The sequence below is a fragment of the Scyliorhinus canicula genome, chromosome 5 (genome assembly GCF_902713615.1).
Source record: "Scyliorhinus canicula chromosome 5, sScyCan1.1, whole genome shotgun sequence".
Classification (NCBI taxonomy): Eukaryota; Metazoa; Chordata; class Chondrichthyes; order Carcharhiniformes; family Scyliorhinidae; genus Scyliorhinus; species Scyliorhinus canicula.
The window spans coordinates 227638626-227662624 of NC_052150.1; the positions used below are offsets into that span (position 1 = coordinate 227638626).

At 47.5% G+C, this 23999-nt stretch overlaps 1 protein-coding gene across 6 annotated transcripts in view; it reads right to left on the reverse strand.

Annotated features, from left to right (window-relative positions):
• The window catches only part of zgc:63863 (uncharacterized protein LOC393372 homolog), a 64725-nt gene that overhangs the window by 35076 nt on the left and 5650 nt on the right, over positions 1-23999 (reverse strand). For all 6 annotated transcript variants that reach the window (XM_038798683.1, XM_038798682.1, XM_038798678.1 and 3 more), the window contains exons 2-5: positions 21792-21977; positions 18935-19015; positions 9740-9926; positions 3413-3514 (exon numbers count right to left, since the gene is read on the reverse strand). In XM_038798683.1, coding sequence (XP_038654611.1) covers positions 3413-3514; positions 9740-9926; positions 18935-19015; positions 21792-21977 — 556 coding nt within the window. The remainder of the gene's footprint in view (positions 1-3412; positions 3515-9739; positions 9927-18934; positions 19016-21791; positions 21978-23999) is intronic.

Consider the following 23999-nt stretch of genomic DNA (forward strand, 5'->3'; position numbering starts at 1 on the left):
CACACTCGCGATGGTTGTGGGCTGTCTTATCCTGTGCGGGGAGGGGGGGAAAGCGAGTTAGGCGGTCAGCAGAAAGGCGCGCAGATGTTGGCAACATTATGACTGGAGGGGGTGGGGGGTGGAACCACGCCATGGCAGCTCGCAAGGGCGGTGCGGTGCCCATGAGGGTCATGTGGTACATGGTGCCACGGCGGGGTGCAACCATCTCTCCGTGTCAGGGACTGTGCGCAGATCGTGCACATAAAATGGCGCAGCGCCGCGTCATCCAGGCGTCGCGCAATGATGGCGCCGCTCTGACGCCACGCCCACCGCGTTTCTCGCGGCCCTGCGTGGGCAGAGGGGGGCTCGCATGGCATTGTTTGGGGGGGTGGTGGCCCGGGGGAACTCTCGGGGCACTTACCCCGGCTGCCTCGTGAGATCGTGGAGCTTCCTGCGGTACAGCTGTCCCGAGTGTGGGGTGTGCCCCACAGCGCTAATGGCGATGCCCCCACATCACGCCAGCTGCGCCTGACTGTGTTGTCCGGGTGCCGGTGGCCACGTCTTGGGCATAGAGCAGCACGGTAGCATTGTGGATAGCACAATTGCTTCACAGCTCCAGGGTCTCAGGTTCGATTCTGGCTTGGGTCCCCGTGTGTGCGTGGGTTTCCTCCGGGTGCTCCGGTTTCCTCCCACAGTCCAAAGATGTGCAGGTTAGGTGGCTTGGCCGTGATAAATTGCCCTTAGTGTCCAAAATTGCCCTTAGTGTTGGGTGGGGTTACTGGGTTATGGGGATAGGGTGGAGGTGTTGACCTTGGGTAAGGTGCTCTTTCAAAGAGCCGGTGTAGACTCGATGGGCCGAATGGCCTCCTTCTGCACTGTAAATTCTATGATTGCCCTCCGCTCTTCCACTGGGTCCAGCGGTGTCTCCAGGTCATTGTCCAGGAACCTGGCAGCGACACGGCGGGGCGCAACCATCTCTCCGTGTCGGGGACTGTGCGCAGATCGTGCACATAAAATGGCGCAGCGCCGCATCATCCAGGCGTCGCGCAATGATGGCGCCGCTCTGGCGCCACGCCCACCGCGTTTCTCGCGGCCCCGCTGCTGGCCCCTCTTCGGGGCCTGAATCGATGCTGCCGGCGGCCCGTTAGCGCCATTGTGAAACACGACGGCGTTCACGACGGCGCGGACACTCTGACTCGCCATCGGAGAATCTCACCCTAGAAGTTTAGAACCCTTTTATGCAATCTATTGATTCTAATTGTTCATTTTAAAACTCAAATTGAGAACATTTGTATTAACAACGGTATTACTGGGATATGGAATACAGGCAGGTATATGAAGTTAGATCACAGATCAGGCATAGTCTCACTAAATGGCCAGAACAGGCTCGAGGGGCTTGATGATCTCCTCCTGCGTTCCATTACTGAGGGAGCTATGCACTGTTAGAACTACTATCTTTCCAATGCCATGTTAAACCGAGGGCCCATCTGGCCTCTCAAGTGAACATTAACTATCCCTCAGCATTATTCAAACAACAAGCAGAGAAGTCATCCCTTTCCAGCGTGACACGGTGGCACAATGGTGAGCACTACTGCCTCACAGTGTCAGGAATCCACCTTCCATTCCCGCCTTGGTTAACTATGGAGTTTACACGTTCTCCCCCGCGTGTGAGTGGGTTTCCTCGGGTGTTCCGGTTTCCTCCCACAGTCCAAAGATGTGCTGGTTAGGTGGGGTTACGAGGATGGAGCAGGGCGAGTGGGCCTAGGTAGGGTGCTCTTTCGGAGGGTCGGTGAACTTGATGGGCTGAATGGCTTCACGATAGGACTCTCCGTTTATCTGGGATCTTCCTGTGTGTGAATTGGCTGTTTTCCTACTTTAACAATTACTGACTTCAGAAGTATTTAATCGGCTGGAAAAGTCATGAAATACACTTTAGAAATGAAGGCCATTTCTGGTTTCTGGTAGTTTGCTGTCTGGAGCAGAGGAGGTTGAGGAGGGATCTGATAGACGTATACAAATTGAGGCATTGATAGGGTAGAAGGTAAGAGGTGTCCAAGACCAGAGGGCACAGGTTTAAGGTGAGGAGTGAGTGGTTTAAAGGGGACCTGAGGAAATATTGTTTCACCCAGAGAGTGATGGAAATATGGAATGTGCTGTCTGAGAGGGTGGTGGGAATATGGAATGTGCTGTCTGAGAGGGTGGTGGGAATATGGAATGTGCTGTCTGAGAGGGTGGTGGGAATATGGAACGTGCTGTCAGGGAGGGTGGCGGGAATATGGAATGTGCTGGGAATATGGAATGTGCTGTCTGAGAGGGTGGTGGGAATATGGAACGTGCTGTCTGAGAGGGTGGTGGGAATATGGAACGTGCTGTCTGAGAGGGTGGTGGGAATATGGAACGTGCTGTCCGAGAGGGTGGTGGGAATATGGAACGTGCTGTCCGAGAGAGTGATGGAAATATGGAATGTGCTGTCTGAGAGGGTGGTGGGAATATGGAACGTGCTGTCTGAGAGGGTGGTGGGAATATGGAACGTGCTGTCCGAGAGAGTGATGGAAATATGGAATGTGCTGTCTGAGAGGGTGGTGGGAATATGGAACGTGCTGTCCGAGAGGGTGGTGGGAATATGGAATGTGCTGTCTGAGAGGGTGGTGGGAATATGGAATGTGCTGTCTGGGAGGGTGGTGGGAATATGGAACGTGCTGTCTGAGAGGGTGGTGGGAATATGGAATGTGCTGTCTGAGAGGGTGGTGGGGCAGGCACTCTGGCATCACTTAGGAAGCATCTGCATAGTAGGCTGTGAACCAAGTGCTGGTAAATGGGATAGTACAGATTGGTATTTGATGGTCGCCATGGTGGGCCGAAGGGCCTGTTTCTGTGCTGTACGACTCTATGACTCGAAACCCACAGAGTTAAAATTCACCCATCCGCTCAAGCTGCTCTTTCCCAAACGCTGGTGACTGTTTATTGAAAGGCAGTAACGGAGAGTTGGGGAGGGGCGGCATACTTTTACAGCAGAATGTTAACCCCACTCCTGAGCGAGGAAAGGTTACTCAGGATGTCTTGGCTTTCGTTTCTGTCTCCTTCCCTGGATAGTGTGCTAAAGGAACCATTTGTCTTTGGTTACCTCACACAAGTAGCTATCATTGGGGGGTGGTTTCAGCATCCACAGTGAGTGCTGGCTATTTAGCTGGAGGGGCATCGCTCAGTCAGTATTTGCTCACAAATGCACATATAAAGGAGGGTTTCTCACCAGCAAAACCAATGGCCCCCTTATTGAGACAGACAACAATACTAACTACAGAGCCCTTAATGCTCAGGAAGCCAGTCGGAGGTCCTGGTCTGGAGAATCTACTGTTCGTTGGACACTTAGGTGGGAGAGGGAGGCCCAATCAGGGAGAGTTAACAAAAGGTGGCAAACGTCACAGAATCTCACCTCTGCATGAAGCCGTGGAGTTCCGGGTGCACCTTCTCCAGAATTGGCATTAGGTAGTTCAAAATATGCTTTGTGCTGTCCATTGTGGGGTCCATAAAATCCCTGTGGAGTACCAAAAAAGATAGAAGGGTTACCCTTTACCTCACACCACCACAAAGCCCATGCTGCGTTCTGTAGCTTGTGCGGCATCACACTGAAGCTGTAGTATCGTCTTATCTGCATGTATGCATTTCCAGCAGTCTAAAGTTTCTCCACCATTCCTGATCCAGGATTTCCAGAACAATGCCTGGTCAGCATTGTTACAACACCCTAGGCTAGTGCGCGGTCACTGCCAGCCCCACTTGCTCCGCAGTCACAACACAAGTGAATTAACCCGTGACCAGAGAAAAATTTGGAATAAGGCCCCGACAATCTCCTCCCTCGCCTCCCACAGCAACCTGGGACACAATTCATCCGGACCTGGAGATTTCTCCACTTTTAAGCCTGCCAGCACCTCCAATACCTTGTCCCTTCCTATGACAACTTGCTCAATAACCTCACAGTCTCTCTCATATCTGCCTCCTCATTTCTCTTGGGTGAAGACAGATGTGAAATATTCGTACAACACACATACATACAGAAGGAGGCCATTTGGCCCATCGGGTCTACACCGACCCACTTAAGCCCTCACTTCCACCCTATCCCCGTAACCCAATAACCCCTCCTAACCTTTTTGGTCACGAAGGGCAATTTAGCATGTCCAATCCACCTAACCTGCACGTCTTTGGACCGTGGGGGGAAACCGGAGCACCCGGAGGAAACCCACGGAGACACAGGGAGAACGTCTAGACGTCTAGACTCCGCACAGACAGTGACCCAGCGGGGAATCGAACCTGGGACCCTGGCACTGTGAAGCCACAGTGCTAGCCACTTGTGCTGCAGTGCTGCCCACCCTGTCCTCTGGCTCCATCGACAGATTCCCCCCCTTGGTCCTTAATGGGCCTACTTTTCCCTAGTTATCCTCTTTCCATTGATAAACTGAGCGACTATCTTGGGATTTTCCCATCTTTCACCAGCTGCAGATTTTTCATATCCCCTCTTTGCTCTCCTAATTGCTTCCTTAAGCTCCATCCCACACTTCCTGTACTTCACTAATGCCCGTGTTGATTTGTTCCCCTTGTACTTATTAAAAGCCTCTCTCTTCCTTCTCATTGTATCCTGAATATTTCTGGTCATCCCATTACCATCATTATTACCCTAGAGGGAACATGTTGGGCCTGGACCCTCCCCATTTCCTCTTTGAGCATTCCCCACTGCTCTTCTGTAGATCTCCCCACCAGTAACTTGTTCCAATCTACCTTGGCCAGATCCTGCCTTATTTTACTAAAGTCTGCTCCCCCCAATCCAAGACCTTTTTCTGCAATTTGTCTATTTCCTTGTCCATAACAAACTTAAGTTGCCCCATGTTGCGGTCGTCAAAGTAAACGCCATTCAGCCTTGTCCTACTCTCCTGAAACTTACTATCGCTGTATTCCCTCTGACTGGATTGTTTTTCTGTGATACACTGTCTCCCTATTCGTCTAACAGTCTGCGAGTCCCCTCCCCCTGCTCAATTAGTTTAAACCTCTCCCAACAGCACGAGCAAACCCACTAGCAAGGATGCGAGTCTCGCTCTGGTTCAGATGTACTGGCAGCACATGACTGGATAAACACCCCAAGTCACCGCCACCAGAAACCAAAAACCACATGGGCGGCACGGTAGCACTGTGGGGCGGCACGGTAGCACTGTGGTTAGCACAGTTGCTTCACAGTTCCAAGGTCCCGGCTTGGGTCACTGTCTGCGAAGTTTGCACGTTCTCTCTGTGTCTGCGTGTGTTTCCCGTGGGAGCTCCGTTTTCCTCCCACAGTCCAAAGAAGTGCAGGTTACGTGGATTGTCCATGATAAATTGCCCCTCGTGTCCAAAAAAGGGTAGGTGGGGTTACGGGGATAGGGTGGAGGTGTGGGCTTGGGTAGGGTGCTCTTTCCAGGGGCCGGTGCAGACGATGGGCTGAATGGCCTCCTTCTGCACTGTAAATTCTATGATCTCACTACTCCGCAACCAGAATCCGTCATGTACTATCACAAGTATTGTGGATGTTCAAAATCAGAACAGGATGTGAGGCAATGTCATCAACTTTGTTTCTCGCACCACTAATACTGCCTGACCTATTTCCAGCTGTTTCTGCTTTCAGTTCAGTAATTTTAATTATTTTACCCCGTTACTCAATTGGCTTTGTTCCTGAATTTCAGATCACTCCATGAACATGGGGGCAGCACGGTAGCATTGTGGATAGCACAATTGCTTCACAGCTCCAGGGTCCCAGGTACGATTCCGGCTTGGTTCACTGTCTGTACGGAGTCTGCACGCCCCCCCCCCCCCCGTGTGTGCGTGGGTTTCCTCCGGGTGCTCCGGTTTCCTCCCACAACCCAAAGATGTGCAGGTTAGGTGGATTGGCCATGATAAATTGCCCTTAGTGTCCAAAATTGCCCTTAGTGTTGGGTGGGGTTACTGGGTTATGGGGATAGGGTGGAGGTGTTGACCTTGGGTAGGGTGCTCTTTCCAAGAGCCGGTGCAGACTCGATGGGCCGAATGGCCTCCTTCTGCACTGTAAATTCTATGATAAGTGTCCAACAGAAGAGCGCGGGATTACAAATCGGGAATCTCCTACTCAAGGCAATTACAGCTCAAGGTCCCATCCCCTGCTTTTGTGGAATCTTCCTCTTTAAAAGCAGCAGAGCAACATTAAGATGGATTTTGTTTCAGGAATAGCTGCCAAAAAAGTTGTTTAAACAGCAAAGAAATTGGAGCAAGAACAGGACACTTTAGGAACTTTCAAGCGGTTATTGGAGAGGCACATGGAGCACACCAGAATGACAGGGAGTGGGATAGCTTGATCTTGGTTTTGGACAATGCTCAGCACAACACCGAGGGCCGAAGGGTCTGTTCTGTGCTGTACTGTTGTATGTTCTATGTAAGACATATTTTGTCTTACTGCAGTTATACAAGCCTTGGTGAGGCCACACCTTGAGTATTGTGTGCAGTTTTGGTCTGCTAGTTTGCAGAAGGACATTCTTGCTATTGAGGGTGTCCGGCGAAGGTTCACCCCAATTCCCAGGATGGCAGGGCTGACAGATGAAGAAAGACTGGATCAACTGGGCTTGTAGTCTCTGGGGTTCAGAAGAATGAGAGGGGATCTCATAGAAACATATAAAATCCTGATAGGACTAGACAGTTTAGATGCGGGAAGAATGTTCCTGATGTTGTGGGCATCCAGCATGAGGGGTCACAGCCTAAGAATAAGGGGTGAGCCATTCAGGACTGAGATGAGGAAGAACATTGTCTCTCAGAGTTGTGCGGTTGTGGAATTCTCTACCACAGAAAGCTGTTGGGGCCAGCACATTGGACATATTCAAGAGGTGCCCTTGCGGCTAAAGGGATCAGGGGGTATGGAGAAGGAGTGGGATACTGAATTTGCATGATCAGCCATGATCATATTGAATGGTGCTGCAGGCTCAAAGGGCCGAATGGCCTACTCCTGCACCTACTTTCAATGTTTCTATAAATTTATACATTAGGAAAACTTTTCTAGCTCTTGAACACCATAAACAAAATGGTTGGCACACAAGTGCTAAAAACTAATATATAATTCATTTTCGTACTTTCTCCCTTTCAAATAAACAAAGGAGTTTGTCGTCTCAAACAAATTCTGATTCGCTCTGTCATTATTCCAAACGAACCAGACCTCACGAACATATCTGAAGCAATCACACAGCATATTCAAGGATAAACGGCAAGGCCTCAGACTGCACAGGAGATTTCCCAGAATGATTCCAGGGAGCATCGGTTATCTGGAGAGACTAGCAAGGCTGGAGTTGTTCGTCCCATGTCAGGACGGTTAATGGGAGAATTATTGGAGACGTTGAAAAATATGAAAGGTTTTGTTAAGAGTAAAAAAGGAGAAACTGTTTTCATGTGCAGGATGGTCACTGTCAGGATGTTACAAGCAGATTCAATAATAATTATTTATCAAGAATAGGATATATACCCGAAAAGGTAAGATTTACAAGGGAGTGGAAATAATTGAAAAAGCTCTTCCAAAGAGCTGGCACAGGTGCTATGGGCCACATGGTCTGTTTCTGTGCTGTACCATTCAATGGCTTCCATAAATGGTGCTTTTTTAAATCTGGATTTGTTCATTGTCACATGTACTGAGGTACAATGAAAAGTATTATAGAACAGTACAGCACAGAACAGGCCTTTCGGCCCTCGATGTTGTGCCGAGCAATGATCACCCTACTCAAACCCACGTATCCACCCTATACCCGTAACCCAACAACCCCCCCCTACTTTTTAGGACACTACGGGCAATTTAGCATGGCCAATCCACCTAACCCGCACATCATCGGACATACATAAATACACAATGTAAATACATAGACATAGGGTGAAGCATACAGAATGTACTCAGTAGAGCAAATGTGTGGAGATCGGGTCAGTCCATAAGAGGGTCATTTAGGAGTCTGGTGACAGTGGGGAAGAAGCTGCTTTTTAATCCGTTTGTGCGTGTTCTCAGACTTCTGTATCTCCTACACAATGGAAAAAGTTGGAAGAGTGAGTAAGCCGGGTGGGGGAGGTCTTTGATTATGCTGCCCACTTTCCCCAGGCAGCAGGAGGTGTAGATGGAGTCAATGGATGGGAAGCAGGTTCGTGTGATGGACTGGGCAGTGTTCACGACTCTCTGTAGTTTCTTACTGTCTTAGGCCGAGCAGTTGCCATACCAGGCTGTGATGCAACCAGATAGGATGCCTTCTATGGTGCATCTGTAAAAGTTGGTAAGAGTCAATATGGACATGCCGAATTTCCTTGGTTTACTGAGGAAGTTGTGTGTTGTGCTTTCTTGGTGGTAGCGTCAACGTGGGTGGACTAGGACAGATTGTTGGTGAGCACATAACTAAAGACTTAATGAGTTAAATAAAGCTGCATTATATCAAGCTTATTGTGAGGACTGATTTGTCTGTTTCATCAGCTGACACTAGTAGACGGCAGGATCACCACTTTGGTGCGATAGGAGCACATTTCTAAGGTCATAGCTGAGGAATACGGTCAGGTTCGTGCAGAAGGAGCCTGACTCCATTGCTGACTATTCTGTGTTGACCTGGGACACTCGAAGGGCTGAATCTGCTTCTGCTCCTAATTCCTATATCCCTATACTGATTGTGATAAAAATATTCACACCATAACTTTTTTCTTTAAACCAGTGATCATCCTGATTATTTTTATAATTAGTGGCGGAGGGCAGCACGGTGGCCTAGTGGTTAGCACAACCGCCTCACGGCGCTGAGGTCCCAGGTTCGAATCCCGGCCCTGGGTCACTGTCCGTGTGGAGTTTGCACATTCTCCCCGTGTCTGCGTGGGTTTCGCCCCCACAACCCAAAAATGTGCAGAGTAGGTGGATTGGCCACGCTAAATTGCCCCTTAATTGGAAAAAATAATTGGGTAATCTAAATTAAAAAAAAAAAAAATAATTAGTGGCGGAGAGATTTGTGACACACCTGCCAACAAGGCACAGGTCAGCAGTGTGATGGAATACTCTCCACTTGCCTGGATGAGTGCAGCTCCAACAACATAGTAAGCTCAACATCACCCAGGACAAAGCAGCCCCGCTTGATTGGCACCCCACCCACCACCTTCAGCAACCACTACCTCCACCAGTGAAGCACAATGGCAGCTGTGTGTACCATCAACAAGACACACCGCAGGAACTCACCTTCAACAGCACCTTCCAAACCCACCATCTTTACCACCTAGATGGGCAAGGGCAGCAGACACAAAGGAACACCAACCACCTGCAAACCCCCTCCAAGCAACTCACCATCCTGACTTTGAACTAAATCACCGTTCCTTCACTGTCGCTGGGTCAAAATCCCAGAACTGAATTAACTAATTTAAAAATTAAGGATGGCAATGCAGATCCTAGTTTAAAGATTGGATCCAAAGGACGGGGTACTCGTTACAGCATTGTATTATGATCACTATTTCCCAGGTCTCCCTGACCCAGATCGAACAGGAAGGTCCAGCTGGTCTGAAGGAGGAGATCCATTTTTCCTGGTGTGTATACACAAAGTTACGGTCAGGAGTCGCATCCAGCTAGCCTCAACTGGCTTATTGCATATTTCTCAAAGTCTGCGCCCCCTCCAGGATCATTCCCAGAATGTCACTAAGGTCAATGTCACGTGGGGTGATGGCGCTTGACTAGTGTCGATGGGACTCAGTGTGAAAGGCTGGTGCCAAGTTAATGGTCCGTCACCTGAGATGATGGGAAGACAGAATCTCCATGAGTGCAATGGCCAGCCTTTCACCCACAACCAAGAGGACGGTCACAACGATGTCGTGATAGCCCTGATAATAGTGAAGCTGGCGGTTCCTTTGCAAGACGTAGAGGATGACATTAATCAGTTGCTCTTGTAGGACTCCCCGTTCCTCTCGCCGCATGCCTGTCGAGAGGAAAGAGTAGAAAATAAAATGAAATTGAGAAACACACGGATATATAGTTCGAATCCAGTTCAGAACTGGACAGCTCCTGCCGACACCAAAAACATTACAATGAAATTAGAACCACAAATTAACACGGACACTAGGCACCCACAGAATTTGAAATGTAATATTCTACACATTTCACAGATATCAGGAAATTAATATGGAAAAAACAATGTTCTTGTTTTCCCACCATACTGAGTTCCAAACTAAACACCCTCTGTCCTTCCCACTGGACTGAATTTTGAACTAAACACCCCTCACTGTCCTCCCCAGTGTATCTTTCTCATAGATACATAGAAGATAGGAGCAGGAGGCCTCCTTTTGGCCCTTCGGGCCTGCTCCGCCAATCATCACAATCATGGCTGATCATCCAACTCAATAGCCTAATCCTGCTTTCTCCTCACAGTCTTTGATCCCATTCGTCCAAGGTGTTATATCCAGCTGCCTCTTGAATATATTCAATGTTTTAGCATCAACTTCTTCCTGTAGTAATTAATTCCACAGGCTCACCACTCTTTGGGTGAAGAAATGTCTCCTTATCTCTGTCCAAAATGGTTTACCCTGAATCCTCAGACTGTACCTCTGGTTCTGGGACATCTTCCCTGTACCTACCCTGTCTCGCCCTGTTAGAATTTTATAAGTTTCAATGAGATCTCCCCTCATTCTTCTTTTAGAATTAGAACAGTACAGCACAGAACAAGCCCTTCAGCCCTCGATGTTGTGCCGAGTAATGATCACCCTACTCAAGCCCACGTATACCTATCCCAGCAACCTAACAACCCCCATTAACCTTATTTTTTAGTACACTAAGGGCAATTTAGCCTGGCCAATCCACCTAACCCGCACATCTTTGGACTGTGGGAGGAAACCGGAGCACCCGGAGGAAACCCACGCACACACGTGGAGGATGTGCGGACTCCACATAGACAGTGACCCAGCCGGGAATCGAACCTGGGACCCTGGAGCTGTGAAGCATTTATGCTAACCACCATGCTACCGTGCTGCCGTTCTGAACTAACCTAGTCAATCTCTCCTCATATGGCAGTCTCGCCATCCCAGGAATCAGTCTGGTAAACCTTTGCTGCACTCTCTTGAGAGCAAGAACATCCTTCCTCAGAAAAGGAGACCAAAACTGCACACAATATTCTAGGTGTGGCCTCACCAAGGTCCTGTATAATTGCAGCAACACATCCCTGCTTCTATACTCGAAACCTCTTGCAATGAAGGCCAACATACCATTAGCCTTCTTTACCGCCTGCTGCACCTGCATGTTTACCTTCAGTGACTGATGCACAAGGACACCCAGGTCCCGCTGCACACTCTCCCTCTCCCAATTTACAACTGTTCAGGTAGTAATCTGCCTTCCTGTTTTTGCTTCCAAAGTGAATAACCTCACACTTAACCAAATTATACTGCATCTGCCATTGATTTGCCCACTCGCCCAACGTGTCCATCCCTGCATCTTCGTCACAGTTCACCCTCCCACCTAACTTGATATCACCTGCAAACTTTTAGATGTTACATTTTGTTCTCACCCAAATCATTAATATATATTGTGAACAGCTGGGGTCCCAGCACCGATCCCTGTAGCACCCTCATTACACTCTGAGCTGCAACGAGCTGAACTTCCCCATTTTAGATTAAACCTTCCGACCAATCACTCTCATGAATGTCTCAATTCACGGAAACACTGAGTACAGCAGGTATGTTTTTCTATACCCTTGCTTTCTTCTCTCAGCCAATGCCTCAGATATTTATGTATTGATATAGTACAGTGATTATGATACATGACTGAATTAATGAACCAGAATTGGAGTTCAAATTCCACCGCGACCAATCAGGCCGCGACCAATCACGCCACGACCAATCAATCACTCCAATACCAATCACATGATGTAACTTGAATTCAAATTCACAAAGGGTCGTCTTTGGATATCAATGTAAGTTAAAAGGGCCAAAGGGCCTGTTCCTCTGCTGTATTGTTCTTGTGCTGTAAAGTCAAAAAATTGATATGAAGAGGTCAGATTGCTGACAACAAAACTGTTGCACTAATAGTTTTTCGGGAGATATACCTGCAATCTTTACCCATTCTGGCCTCTATGGGACAAACAGCAATCTGGTTGTTCTTTAAAGACCCAAACTGCCCTGGTGGCATTGAAAATATTCTTTTGATAAATTGTCCAATAACAGAACACTGCACTGCCATTTCCCCAGCCCATTTGTCCACTCTCCCTCCATTATTATTGTGATGGAGGGTTGTCCATTCTCTGTTCAGCAGTTTACCCCAGTTGTACAACCACTGTCAACATCTCATTATGCAGGAATAATGGTCATTCATGTGTGTGTCCCAATGCTCTGCAGCAACACCCAGTTCCACACACTACTGTGCTCTACCATACAAACTCCTGCTTCAAGCATACAGCTCGTGCAACCACCAGGGTTCCACTGAAGTCTGGGTTTGCCATTCATAATATTACATCAGACATATGGCACAGAAACAGGTCATTCATCCTAACTGGCCTTTTCCGATGTTTATGCTCTGTATGAGGCACCTCGTACCTTAATAATTTCTCCATCTAGTCCTTTCTCCATCATGCATAAATCTAACTTCATCTTAAATGCTATGCTATATCACTTCACCAAATTGCACGTGGTAGCGAGTTCCACATTCTCTGGGTGTTTCCCGAAATAATTATTGAATTTATCAGTGACCATTGTAGATTTCCTCATTTGTGGGTGTTGCTGGCTAGACCAGTATTTGTTGTCCATCCCTAATTGTCCTTAAGGTGGTGGTAGTGAGCTGCCTTCTTGAACCACTGCAGCCTCTGTGGCTTAGGTACATCCACAGTGCTGTGTGGGGAGATACACAATACTGCCACTGTGCGTTGGTGGTGGAGGGTGTGAATGTTTGTGAATGGGGAGCTAATCGGGCTGCTTGGTCCTGGATGGTGTTAAGATACCGGACCAGGCCCTGACTTTTGTTTGGATGCCGGATGAGATCCCCAAATATTTTTTAATTTGTAAAACTGTGAGGAAAGAATACTTCAACCCAGAAGCGATTACTCTGACCAATAGGTATCCTTTATGTGAAAACAAACTTGAAACACAGAATTAACCACATTAGAACTAACCACATTAGAACAAAAACAAAGAAGAAAAGTACAGCACAGGAACAGGCTCTTCGGCCCTCCAAGCTCGTGCTGACCATGCTACCCGTCTAAACTAAAATCTTCCACACTTCCTGGGTCCGTAATATCAAAGAAATTGCTTTACAATTATCAGTTAAACAGTTTCTCAATAAAAGGAAAAACTTTTAATTTCTTATCTACATCTGTCACGAATTCCAATTAAGCAACCCAATACAGCTCAAATGCCATTTATAAATATAGTTAAAAACAGATTACTTGAAGAGAGATAGAGAGAAACCCTTTTCAGGAGCTACCTAAAATTCCTTCCGTCCTGTCAAGACTCTTCTGCCCAACTAAATAGCATTTGGCAAAACTGCAAATGACAGACAGACCTGGCTCCTCCCATTAATTACATCATCTGTATCCCACTAAACTGACCCATCTTAAATAGGATTAAATATAACTCCTCATAAATCATCTACTCTCCAGGGAACTTCCAGCAAACAAAACAATACCCCATTTTCCATCTCTCTGTAAAAGTAAATGGTTAAAATTGATCATTACCTCTCCTTTTAATTACAAATTACAACTTTAGTAGACACACTGCCTGTATGTATTTTAAACCAGGGTTTTTAATATCACTGCCACAAAAATGAAATATAATATAACAATTTCTACATTCATCACAATAGCATCAAGCATCTTGAGTGTTGTTGAAGCTACACTCATCTGGGCAAGTGGAGAGTATTCCAGCACAATCCTGACTTGCATCTTGAAGATGGTGGAGAGGCTTTCGGGAGGAGTTACTCACTGCAGGGTTCGTAGCCTCTGACTTGCTCTTGCAGCCAGTGTTTATGTGGCTAGTCGAGTTCAGTTTCTGGTCAATGGTAATCCCAGGATGGTGATAATGGGGGATTCAGCTGTGGTCATACCACTGAATGTCATGGAGCGATGGTTAGATTCTCTCTTGTTGGTGATAGTCATTGCCTCGCGCTTGTTGTGGTCTGAATTTTACTTGCCACTAGTCATCCCAAGCCTGGATATTGTCTTGCTGCATTCAGACATGGACTGCTTCAGTATCTAAGGAGCCATGATGGTGCTGAACATTGTGAAACCATCTGCAATCATCAGCAAACTTCCCCATTTCTGATCTTATAATGGAACGAAGGTCACTAATGAAGCAATTTGGAACGGGTGCAGAGGAGATTTACCAGGATGTTGCCTGGTATGGAGGGAAAATCTTATGAGGAAAGGCTGATGGACTTGAGGTTGTTTTCGTTAGAGAGAAGAAGGTTAAGAGGTGACTTAATAGAGGCATACAAAATGATCAGAGGGTTAGGTAGGGTGGACAGTGAGAGCCTTCTCCCGCGGATGGAGGTGGCTAGCACGAGGGGACATAGCCTTAAATTGAGGGGTAATAGATATAGGACAGAGGTCAGAGGTGGGTTTTTTACGCAAAGAGTGGTGAGGCCGTGGAATGCCCTACCTGCAACAGTAGTGAACTCGCCAACATTGAGGGCATTTAAAAATTTATTGGATAAGCATATGGATGATCAGGGCATAGTGTAGGTTAGATGGCCTTTAGTTTTTTTTTCCATGTCGGTGCAACATCGAGGGCCGAAGGGCCTGTACTGCGCTGTATCGTTCTATGTTCTATGTTCTATGTTCAATTGAAGACTGTTGGGCTCAGGACACTGCCTTGAGGAAGTCCTGCAGTGATAGCTTGGAACTGAGATGACTGACCTCCAAACTTCCTTTGTTCTAGGTCTCTCCCAACCAGTGGAGAGTTTCCCTCTGATTTCCACTGACTCCAGTTTTACTAGGGCTCCTTGATGCCATGTTTGTAATGAGTGATCCTGGCGGAACTCAAACTGAGCATCACTGAGGTTACTAAGTGCCGCTTGATAGCACTGTTGATGACTTCTTCAATCAGTTTACTGATGATCGAGAGTAGGCTGATGGTGCAGTTATGGGCAGCACAGTATCTAGCACCGTTGCTTCATAGTGCCACGTCCGATTCTCGGCTTGGGTCACTTTGTATGCAGAGTCTGCACATTCTCCCCGTGTCCGCGTGGGTTTCCTCGGGTGCTCCGGTTCCCTCCCACAAGACATGCTTGTTAGATGAATTGGACATTCTGAATTTTCACTCAATGTACCCAAACAGGCGCTGGAGTGTGGCGACTAGGAGCTTTTCACAGCAACTTCATTGCACTGTTAATATAACCCTACTGGTGACACAAATAAAGATTATTAAAATTGACCAGGTGGGATTGGTCCTATTTTTATGTACAGGACATACCTGGGCAATTTTCCACATTTCTGGGATAGATGCCAGTGTTGTAGCTGTACTGGAACAGCTTGGTTAGAGGCACAGCACGTTTTGGAGCACAGGTCTTCAGTACTATTGCAGAAATATTCTAAGGCCCATAGCCTTTGCAATATCCAGTGTCTTCAGCCGTTTCTTGATATCATGCAGGGTGAATCGAATTGGCTTAAAACTGGAATCTGCAATGCTGACACCTCCAGAGGAAGCAGAGCGCCACTCGGTACTTCTGGCTTATGATTGTTGCTAACGTCTTATCTTTCGCATAGATGTGCTTGGCTCCTCCATTATTGACAGTGGGGATATTTGTGGAGCCTCCTCCTCCAGTGAGTTGTTTCATTGTCCACCACCATTCACGGCTGGACTGCAGAGCTTAGATCTGATTCGTTGGTTGTGGGATTACTTAGCTGTGTCTATCACTTGCTGTTTGGCACACATTTGTCTTGTGTTGTAGCTGCACCAGGTTGAAACCTAATTTTTCGGAATGCCTGGAGCTGTTCCTGGCATGTTCTGCATTCTTCATTGAACCAGGGTTCATTACCTGGCTTGGTGGTAATGGTAGAGTGGGGGATATGCAGGGTCATTGGGTCACAGCTGAGGACAATTCTGCTGCTGTTGATGGCCACAGCACCTCATGGATGCCCAGACTTGAGTTGCTAGATCTGTTCGAAGTTTATCCCATTTAGCACAGTTATGCCACACAACATGATGGACGGTATCCTCAATGTGAAGATGGGGCTTTGTTTCCTCAAGGTCCAACTGGTCACTCCAACTGATACAGTCATGGATAAATGTATCTGTGACAGACAGGTTGGTATGGATCATGTCAAGTAAATTCTCCAATCTTGTTGGTTCTCTCGCCACCTGCCGCAGACCCAGTCTTGCAACCTTGACCTTTAGGACCCAGCCAGCTCGGTCAGTCGTGCTGCCGATGTCAGGAGGGAGGACTTTGCAAAGTCGACAGGAATGGGTTTGCTGCTGTCGTTTCTGGTGCCGAAGCCAATGGCAGGCGGTCTGTCCAGTTTCATTTCTTTTTATTCAGTTTGTAGCTCAGTCATTTTGAGGGTATTTAAGGGTGAACCACATGGCTGTGGGTCTGTAGACGCACGCAGGACAGCAGCTTTTCTTCCCTAAAAACGACTTTAGTCAATCAGATGGATTTCTGTCTTTTTAACTGCAGATTTTGATTGAACACAGAATATAGAATACAGCACAGAACAGGCCCTTCGGCCCACGATGTTGTGCCGAACTTTTGTCCTAGATCAAGAACAAATTAATCTACACTCCATCATTCTACCGTAATCCATGTACCTATCCAATAGCCACTAGAAGGTCCCTAATGTTTCCGACTCAACTACTTCCACAGGCAGTGCATTCCATGCCCCCACTACTCCCTGGATAAAGAACCTACCTCTGAACTCAAATTTCACCAGCTGCCGTGATGGGATTCGGATCCAGATTCCCAGAGCCTTACCCTGGGTCTCCAGATGACTGGTCCAGTGACAATAACACTTTAGCACCACTTGCCCCTAATTTTTGACCTCTAGTTTTGGACTGTATTATCGAAGTACCAAGCATGCCACTTTAGGGTCACCAGGCTATGGGGCCCTGACAATATTCCAGCAGATTTGTGCTCCAGAACTTGCCGTACACCTAGCCAAGCTGTTCCAGTACAGCTACAACACTGGCATCTACCCGGCAACATGGAAAATTTCCCAGGTGTGTCCTGTACACAAAAAACAGGACAAATCCCACCCAGGCCAATTACCACCCTATCAGTCTGCTCAATCATCAGTAAAGTGATGGAAGGAAAAAAATGAAAATTAAACTGAAAATCGCTTATTGTCACGAGTAGGCTTCAATGAAGTTACTGTGAAAAGCCCCTAGTCGCCACATTCCAGCGCCTGTTTGGGGAGGCTGGTACGGGAATTGAACCGTGCTGCTGGCCTGCCTTGGTCTGCTTTCAAAGCTAGCGATTTAGCCCAGTGTGCTAAACCAGCCCCAGGAGATGACCAGGAGTCATCAACAATGCTTTCAAGCAGCACTTACTCAGCAATAATCTGCTCACGGACGCTCAGTTTGGGTTCCACCAGGGTCACTCAGCTCCTGACGTCATTACAGCCTTGGTTCAAACATGGACAAAAGAGCTGAATGCCAGAGGTGAGGTGAGAGTAACTGCTCTTGACTTCAAGGCAGCATTTGACTGAGTATGGCATCAAGGAGCCCTAGTGAAACTGGAGTCAATGGGAATCAGGGGGGAAACTCTCCGCTGGCTGGAGTCAATCCCAGCACAAAAGAGGATGGTTGTGGTGGTTGGAGATCAATCATCTCTGCTCCAGGACATCACTGCAGGTGTTCCTCAGGGTAATGTCCTAGACCCAACCATCTTCAGCTGCTTCATCAATAACCTTCCTCCCAAAACAGTCAGAAGTGGGGATGTTTGCGGATAACTGCACAATGTTCAGCACCATTCACAACACCTCAGGTAATGAAGTAGTCCATGTCCAAATGCAGCAAGCCCTGGACAATATCCAGGCTTCGGCTGTCAAGTGGCAAGTTGTGCTACACAAGTAGCAGGCAATGACCGTCTCCAATAAACGAGAATCAAACGATCGCCCCTTGATATTCAATGGCATTACCATCACTCACTGTTCTGCTATCAATATCCTGGGAGATACCATTGATCAGAAACTGAACTGGACTAGCCACATTAATACTGTGGCTACAAGAATAGGCCAGAGGCTAGGAATCCTGCGGCGAGTAACTCACCTCCTGACTCCCCAAAGCATGTTCACCGCTTACAAGGCACAATCAGGAGTGTGAGGGAATACTCTCCACTTCCCTGGATGAGTGCAGCTCCAACAACAAAGAAGCTCGACACCATCCAGGACAAAGCAGCCCCGCTTGATTTCTCCCCCTCCCACAAGCATTCACTCCCTCCACCACCAACGCACAGAGGCAGCCGTGTGCACCATCTACAAGATGCACTGCAGGAACTCACCAAGGCTCCTTTGGCAGCACCTTCCAAACCCACAACCACTACCATCTAGAAGGACAAGGGCTGCAGATACCTGGGAACCCCACCACCTCGAGGTTCCCCTGCAAGTCACTCACCACCTTGGCTTGGAAATTATCGGGCGTTCCCTCACTGTCGCCGAGTCAAAATCCTGGAACTCCCGCCCAAATAGCACTTTGGGCGTGCCTACACCACATGGACTGCAGCAGTTCAAGACGACAACTCACCACCACCTTCTCAAGAGCAATTCGGGGTAGGCGACAAATGCTGGTCTAACCAGCGACGCCCTCATCTCAAAAAAATTAATTATTTAAAAAAAATTTTTTTTTTTTTTTTTAAAAGGAATTACAACCATCCATACAAATGCACCGAAATACACAAAGTATCCTGCCAAAGAACTCACCAGGCAACACAGGCCAGAAAGGTTTGCAGACAAGAGAGGATTATTTTTAAAGTAGAGCCCATGTGAGACTCGAGACTGAATCTTGACGTGCTTACCATGAGGAAACCTGCGCAGCGACCGCTGTACATCCATGAGCACCTGGTTGTAGTCTTTGTGGCCTTCCCTTATATCCCTGCCTTAAAAGGAGAGTATGTGTTAGTTTTTAAACCAAGTGTTTAGACTTTTCGTCCAGAGACATGCAACCCTCCTCACCCTGATCCCAGCTCTGCAAACAGTGCCACAGGAATGTGTGCCCCCACTGAGCCGCTCTGCTTGTCCCCCAGGCTTCACTCTGCTTGACAACATGGCCCAGGACCAGAACACGTAGTTTAAGGGACTGCCCAACCCCCACATGGCAGATGAAGCCAAAACAAGGAAACAGTTTCCAGCTTATTCTATGGTTCATGCCGTCTAAGTGTACCATGTGCGGTATCCTCTACCTCACGTCCAGCAGGTAAGGCAGACAATAATGCTGATGTATCAGTTGGTATTTAAGGGTATGATTTTGTAAAGTGAAAAGATTAGCAGTGCCCAGGCTGCATGCAGCTATAATCCTAGAATACAAGACCAGGGATGTACGTCTGAGGCTGTATAAGGCTCTGGTCAGACCCCATTTGGAGTATTGTGAGCAGTTTTGGGCCCCGTATCTAAGGAAGGGTGTGCTGGCCTTGGAAAGGGTCCAGAGGAGGTTCACAAGAACTATCCCTGGAATTAAGAACTTGTCGTATGAGGACATGAGAACTAGGGGGCATAGCCTCAAAATAAGGGGAAGTAGATTTAGAACTGAGTTTAGGAGGAACTTCTTCACCCAAAGGGTTGTGAATCTATGGAATTCCTTGCCCAGTGAAGCAGTTGAGGCTCCTTCATTACATGTTTTTAAGGTAAAGATAGATAGTTTTTTGAAGAATAAAGGGATTAAGGGTTATGGTGTTCGGGCCGGAAAGTGGAGCTGAGTCCACAAAAGATCAGCCATGATCTAATTGAATGGCGGAGCAGGCTCGAGGGGCCAGATGGCCTACTCCTGCTCCTAGTTCTTATTTGAGGACTCTGGGTCTGTACTCTTTGGAGTTTAGAAGGATGAGGGGGGATCTTATTGAAACTTACAGGATACTGCGAGGCCTGGATAGAGTGGACGTGGAGAGGACGTTTCCACTTATAGGAAAAACTAGAAGCAGAGGACACCATCTCAGACTAAAGGGACGATCCTTTAAAACAGAGATGAGGAGGAATTTCTTCAGCCAGAGGGTGGTCAATCTGTGGAATTCTTTGCCGCAGAAGGCTGTGGAGGCCAATTCACTGAGTGTCTTTAAGGCAGAGATAGATAGGTTCTTGATTAATAAGGGGATCAGGGGTTACGGGGAGAAGTCAGGAGAATGAGGATGAGAAAATATCAGCCATGATTGAATGGCAGAGCAGACTCGATGGGCCGAGTGGCCTAATTCTGCTCCTATGTCTTATGGTCTTATAACAAGGATATTAAAAGCCACAGAAAGTGCGTAGCATAGCTTCTGCACAATAAATGCAGGGATGGGAAGCTATGGGGGCAAGATTAGAGATATTGGAATATGTTCCACTGAGCAGAGAGGACAAGGTAGAAGTTTTTTATACCCAATTATTTTTTTCCAATGAAGGGACAATTTAGCGTGGCCAATGCACCTTTTGTGTTATGGGAGTGAGACCCATGCAGACACAGGGAGGACATAGAACATAGAATGTGCAAACTCCACACAGACAGTGACCCAGGATCGGGATCAAACCCGGGTCCTTGGTGCCGTGAGGCAGCAGTGCCAACCACTGCACCATCGTGTTGTCCTGACAAAGTGGAGATTTAATAGAGATTTTTTTAAATGATGATGGAATTTGAGAGAGCGAGAAAGAAAGGGAGAAAGAAAAAAGGGAGAGAAAAGGAGAGAAAGAGAGAGAGAAAAGAGAGAGAGAGAGAGAAAGAAAGAGAGAAAGAGAAAGTGAGAGAGAAAAAGAGAGAAAAATAGCGTGAAAAAGAGCGAAAAAGAGCAAGAAAGACAGCGAGAAAGAGCGAGAAAGAGCGAGAGAGAAAGAGCGAGAGAGAAAGAGCGAGAGAGAAAGAGCGAGAGAGAAAGAGCGAGAGAGAAAGAGCGAGAGAGAAAGAGCGAGAGAGAAAGAGCGAGAGAGAAAGAGCGAGAGAGAAAGAGCGAGAGAGAAAGAGCGAGAGAGAAAGAGCGAGAGAGAAAGAGCGAGAGAGAAAGAGCGAGAGAGAAAGCGAGAAAGAGCGAGAGAGAAAGAGCGAGAGAGAAAGAGCGAGAGAGAAAGAGCGAGAGAGAAAGAGCGAGAGAGAAAGAGCGAGAGAGAAAGAGCGAGAGAGAAAGAGCGAGAGAGAAAGAGCGAGAGAGAAAGAGCGAGAGAGAGAGAAAGAGCGAGAGAGAAAGAGCGAGAGAGAAAGAGCGAGAGAGAAAAAGCGAGAGAGAAAGAGCGAGAGAGAAAGAGCGAGAGAGAAAGAGCGAGAAAGAGCGAGAGAGAGAGAGCGAGAGAGAGAGAGCGAGAGAGAAAGAGCGAGAGAGAAAGAGCGAGAGAGAAAGAGCGAGAGAGAAAGAGCGAGAGAGAAAGAGCGAGAGAGAAAGAAAGAGCGAGAGAGAAAGAGAGACAGAGAGCAAGAGAGAGAGAGCGCACAAGAGAGATTTTACTTGGGTAAAGGTTACAGAACCAAGACAGATAAATGGAGTTAAGATACAAATCAGCCATGAATTCACTGAATGGTCTCCTCCATTCCATCAGCAGCATCGTTCATCTTGGACAATAGATATTGATCAAGAAAGTCAAATCCAATAATTGAACACAACAGAAGTAAAAGGACAGAAGTAGAAGGATTACATCAGTACAGAGGGAGCTGGTCTGTAAAAGAATAAAACTGGAGAGTTTTCCTCACTCACACCGTACCTGGTTTTGGGGGTAGGTTGTAAACATTCACATTCAGCAGCTTCGGCCAGACCTTCCTGCGGATCTCATCTGTGAGGAGCCCACCCTCGCTAATGGCAGACCGCCTGAGAGTCTCCACATCCACTGGGTCAACGTTCAAGGCTTGATGGATGTCCACCAGTTTCTTCTTTTTCTTCGATTCTGGTTCTGTCGAGCAAAGAAAGTGGTCAACTTTTAGTGCAGAATCTGTCACCAGAATGTTGTTAAAGCCCAGCCTTTGATGTGTGAAATTACATCAGGGAGATATGGGGATCGGGTGGGAAAGCGTCACTGAGGTAGATGAGCAGCCATGATCTGATTGAATGGTGAAGGCGAGATGGGCAGAATGGCCTAGTCCTGTTCCTGTGTTGCTACATCCTCACTTTGTACCCATTTAAACTGAGGAAATGAAAGTGTTGCTTCTTCCAAAGCTCCGCTGTATCTGGAGAGTATAACAAGCTCTTTAACTTAGTGGTGGGTATCACTGTCACCTCAAGCTTATTAAGTTGAGAATTCTATTTCTCTTCTTAGACTGCAGTACATCATTCTAGGGGCTGACAGTTCAGTTATAGGCCTGACGTTTGCAATTTTGTATATTTGTATTTAGTTTTTCTGCTTTGCTCCTGATTTTAGGTCTGTATTAAGTATTTCAAGACCTTGCGTGATCGTGCTTTGATTAAATCAAATATTTACTAAACAATAATCAGTTCTGACATTATTTTCTTCAATGCTTTTATTAAGGATTTTTCATGTTATACAGAAGGTAAGCGTGAACATACATCGAAAATAAAAATATATATACACACATCGATCGTCTTCCATTTTTGCATTGGTTGTATTTTGTTATTTATAACCTTTACAGCTTCACATTTTACATTCTCCAGTAGCGTTTGGTTCCAGCTGGTTCCTCTGCTTCGCTCTTCGCCTTTCCTTCCTGATTCCCCCCTCCCCTTCTCGTCGACTGCGTGCCCTCTTCCCTCATCAGCCCTTATATCCTATTCCTGTTGGGCTGGCGTGATGCCGTGCACGTTTTTAGTTGCTGGGTATCAGCGAGGTTGAGGCCTATGCTAGCGTGGGCGGCAGGCTGCCCCTCGCCAACGAATCTGTGAACATCTCCCGCAGGTGCCATTGTGAATTTTTTGTAGAAGTTCCGTTGATCAGTCTGGTCCTGGCGCCTACCCCGCCTGCGTGGAGTTGGTACTCTCCATGACCTCTCCCAGTTCTGGCGGTGCTTCCAGCCCCCGTTTCCTGTTCTCCCCCACGATTGGCATGTCCAGTCCCATCAAGGAACTGCTTCATCTGGTAGGTCTCGAATGCCTCATTGGCCTTTTCCAGCTCCTCTACTAGGTTGCATCTGCTGTCCCTAATCTAGGCTATTTCTCTTGTGGCTGCCTGCTTTCTCAGCTGGCGAGCCAGCAGGCGGCTGGCCTTGTCTCTGTGCTCGTACAGGGTCCCCTGTGCCTGGTGGAGTTAGTGACCTGCTTTCCTCTTGGAGAGCAGGTCAAAGTCCATTTGTGGCATTTTTCCTCTCCGCCAGGAGCTCTACGGTCAGCGACTCGGAGTATCGCTGGTCTACTTCCAGCATGGAGTTGACTAGCTGTTGCATCGCCACCCTCTCTTCACTTTATCTCTGTGCTTTGTAGGCACTAATTTCACCCCTGATCGCAGCCTACAGTGCCTCACAGAACATGGAGGGTGAGACCTTCCCATTCTGTTTGTTAGTAATATATTTGTCTATGGCCTGTGATATTCTCTCACAGAAAGCCTCATGGGCCATGACGGGCAGAGTCAACCTCCGTGGGGGGTGCTGGGCACGGCCTGTCTCCAACCTCACATCCATGCAGTGTGGAGCGTGGTCGGAGATTCTAATCGTGGAATATTCCGCTCTCACTAGCCCTGGAAGCACCAATTTCCCCACTACAAAGTAGTCAATCTGTGACTATACATTGTGTACTTTGGAAAAGAACTCCTTCTCCCCTGGGTGGGTGAATCGCCATAGGTCCACAGCCCAATCTGTTCATAGAACATGAGTGCAGAAGGAGGACATTCAGCCCATCGAGTCTGCACCGACCCACTTAAACCCTCACTTCTACCCTATCCCCATAACCCAATAACCCCTCCTAACAGGGGTAGCACAGTAGCATGGTGGTTAGCATAAATGCTTCACAGCTCCAGGGTCCCAGGTTCAAT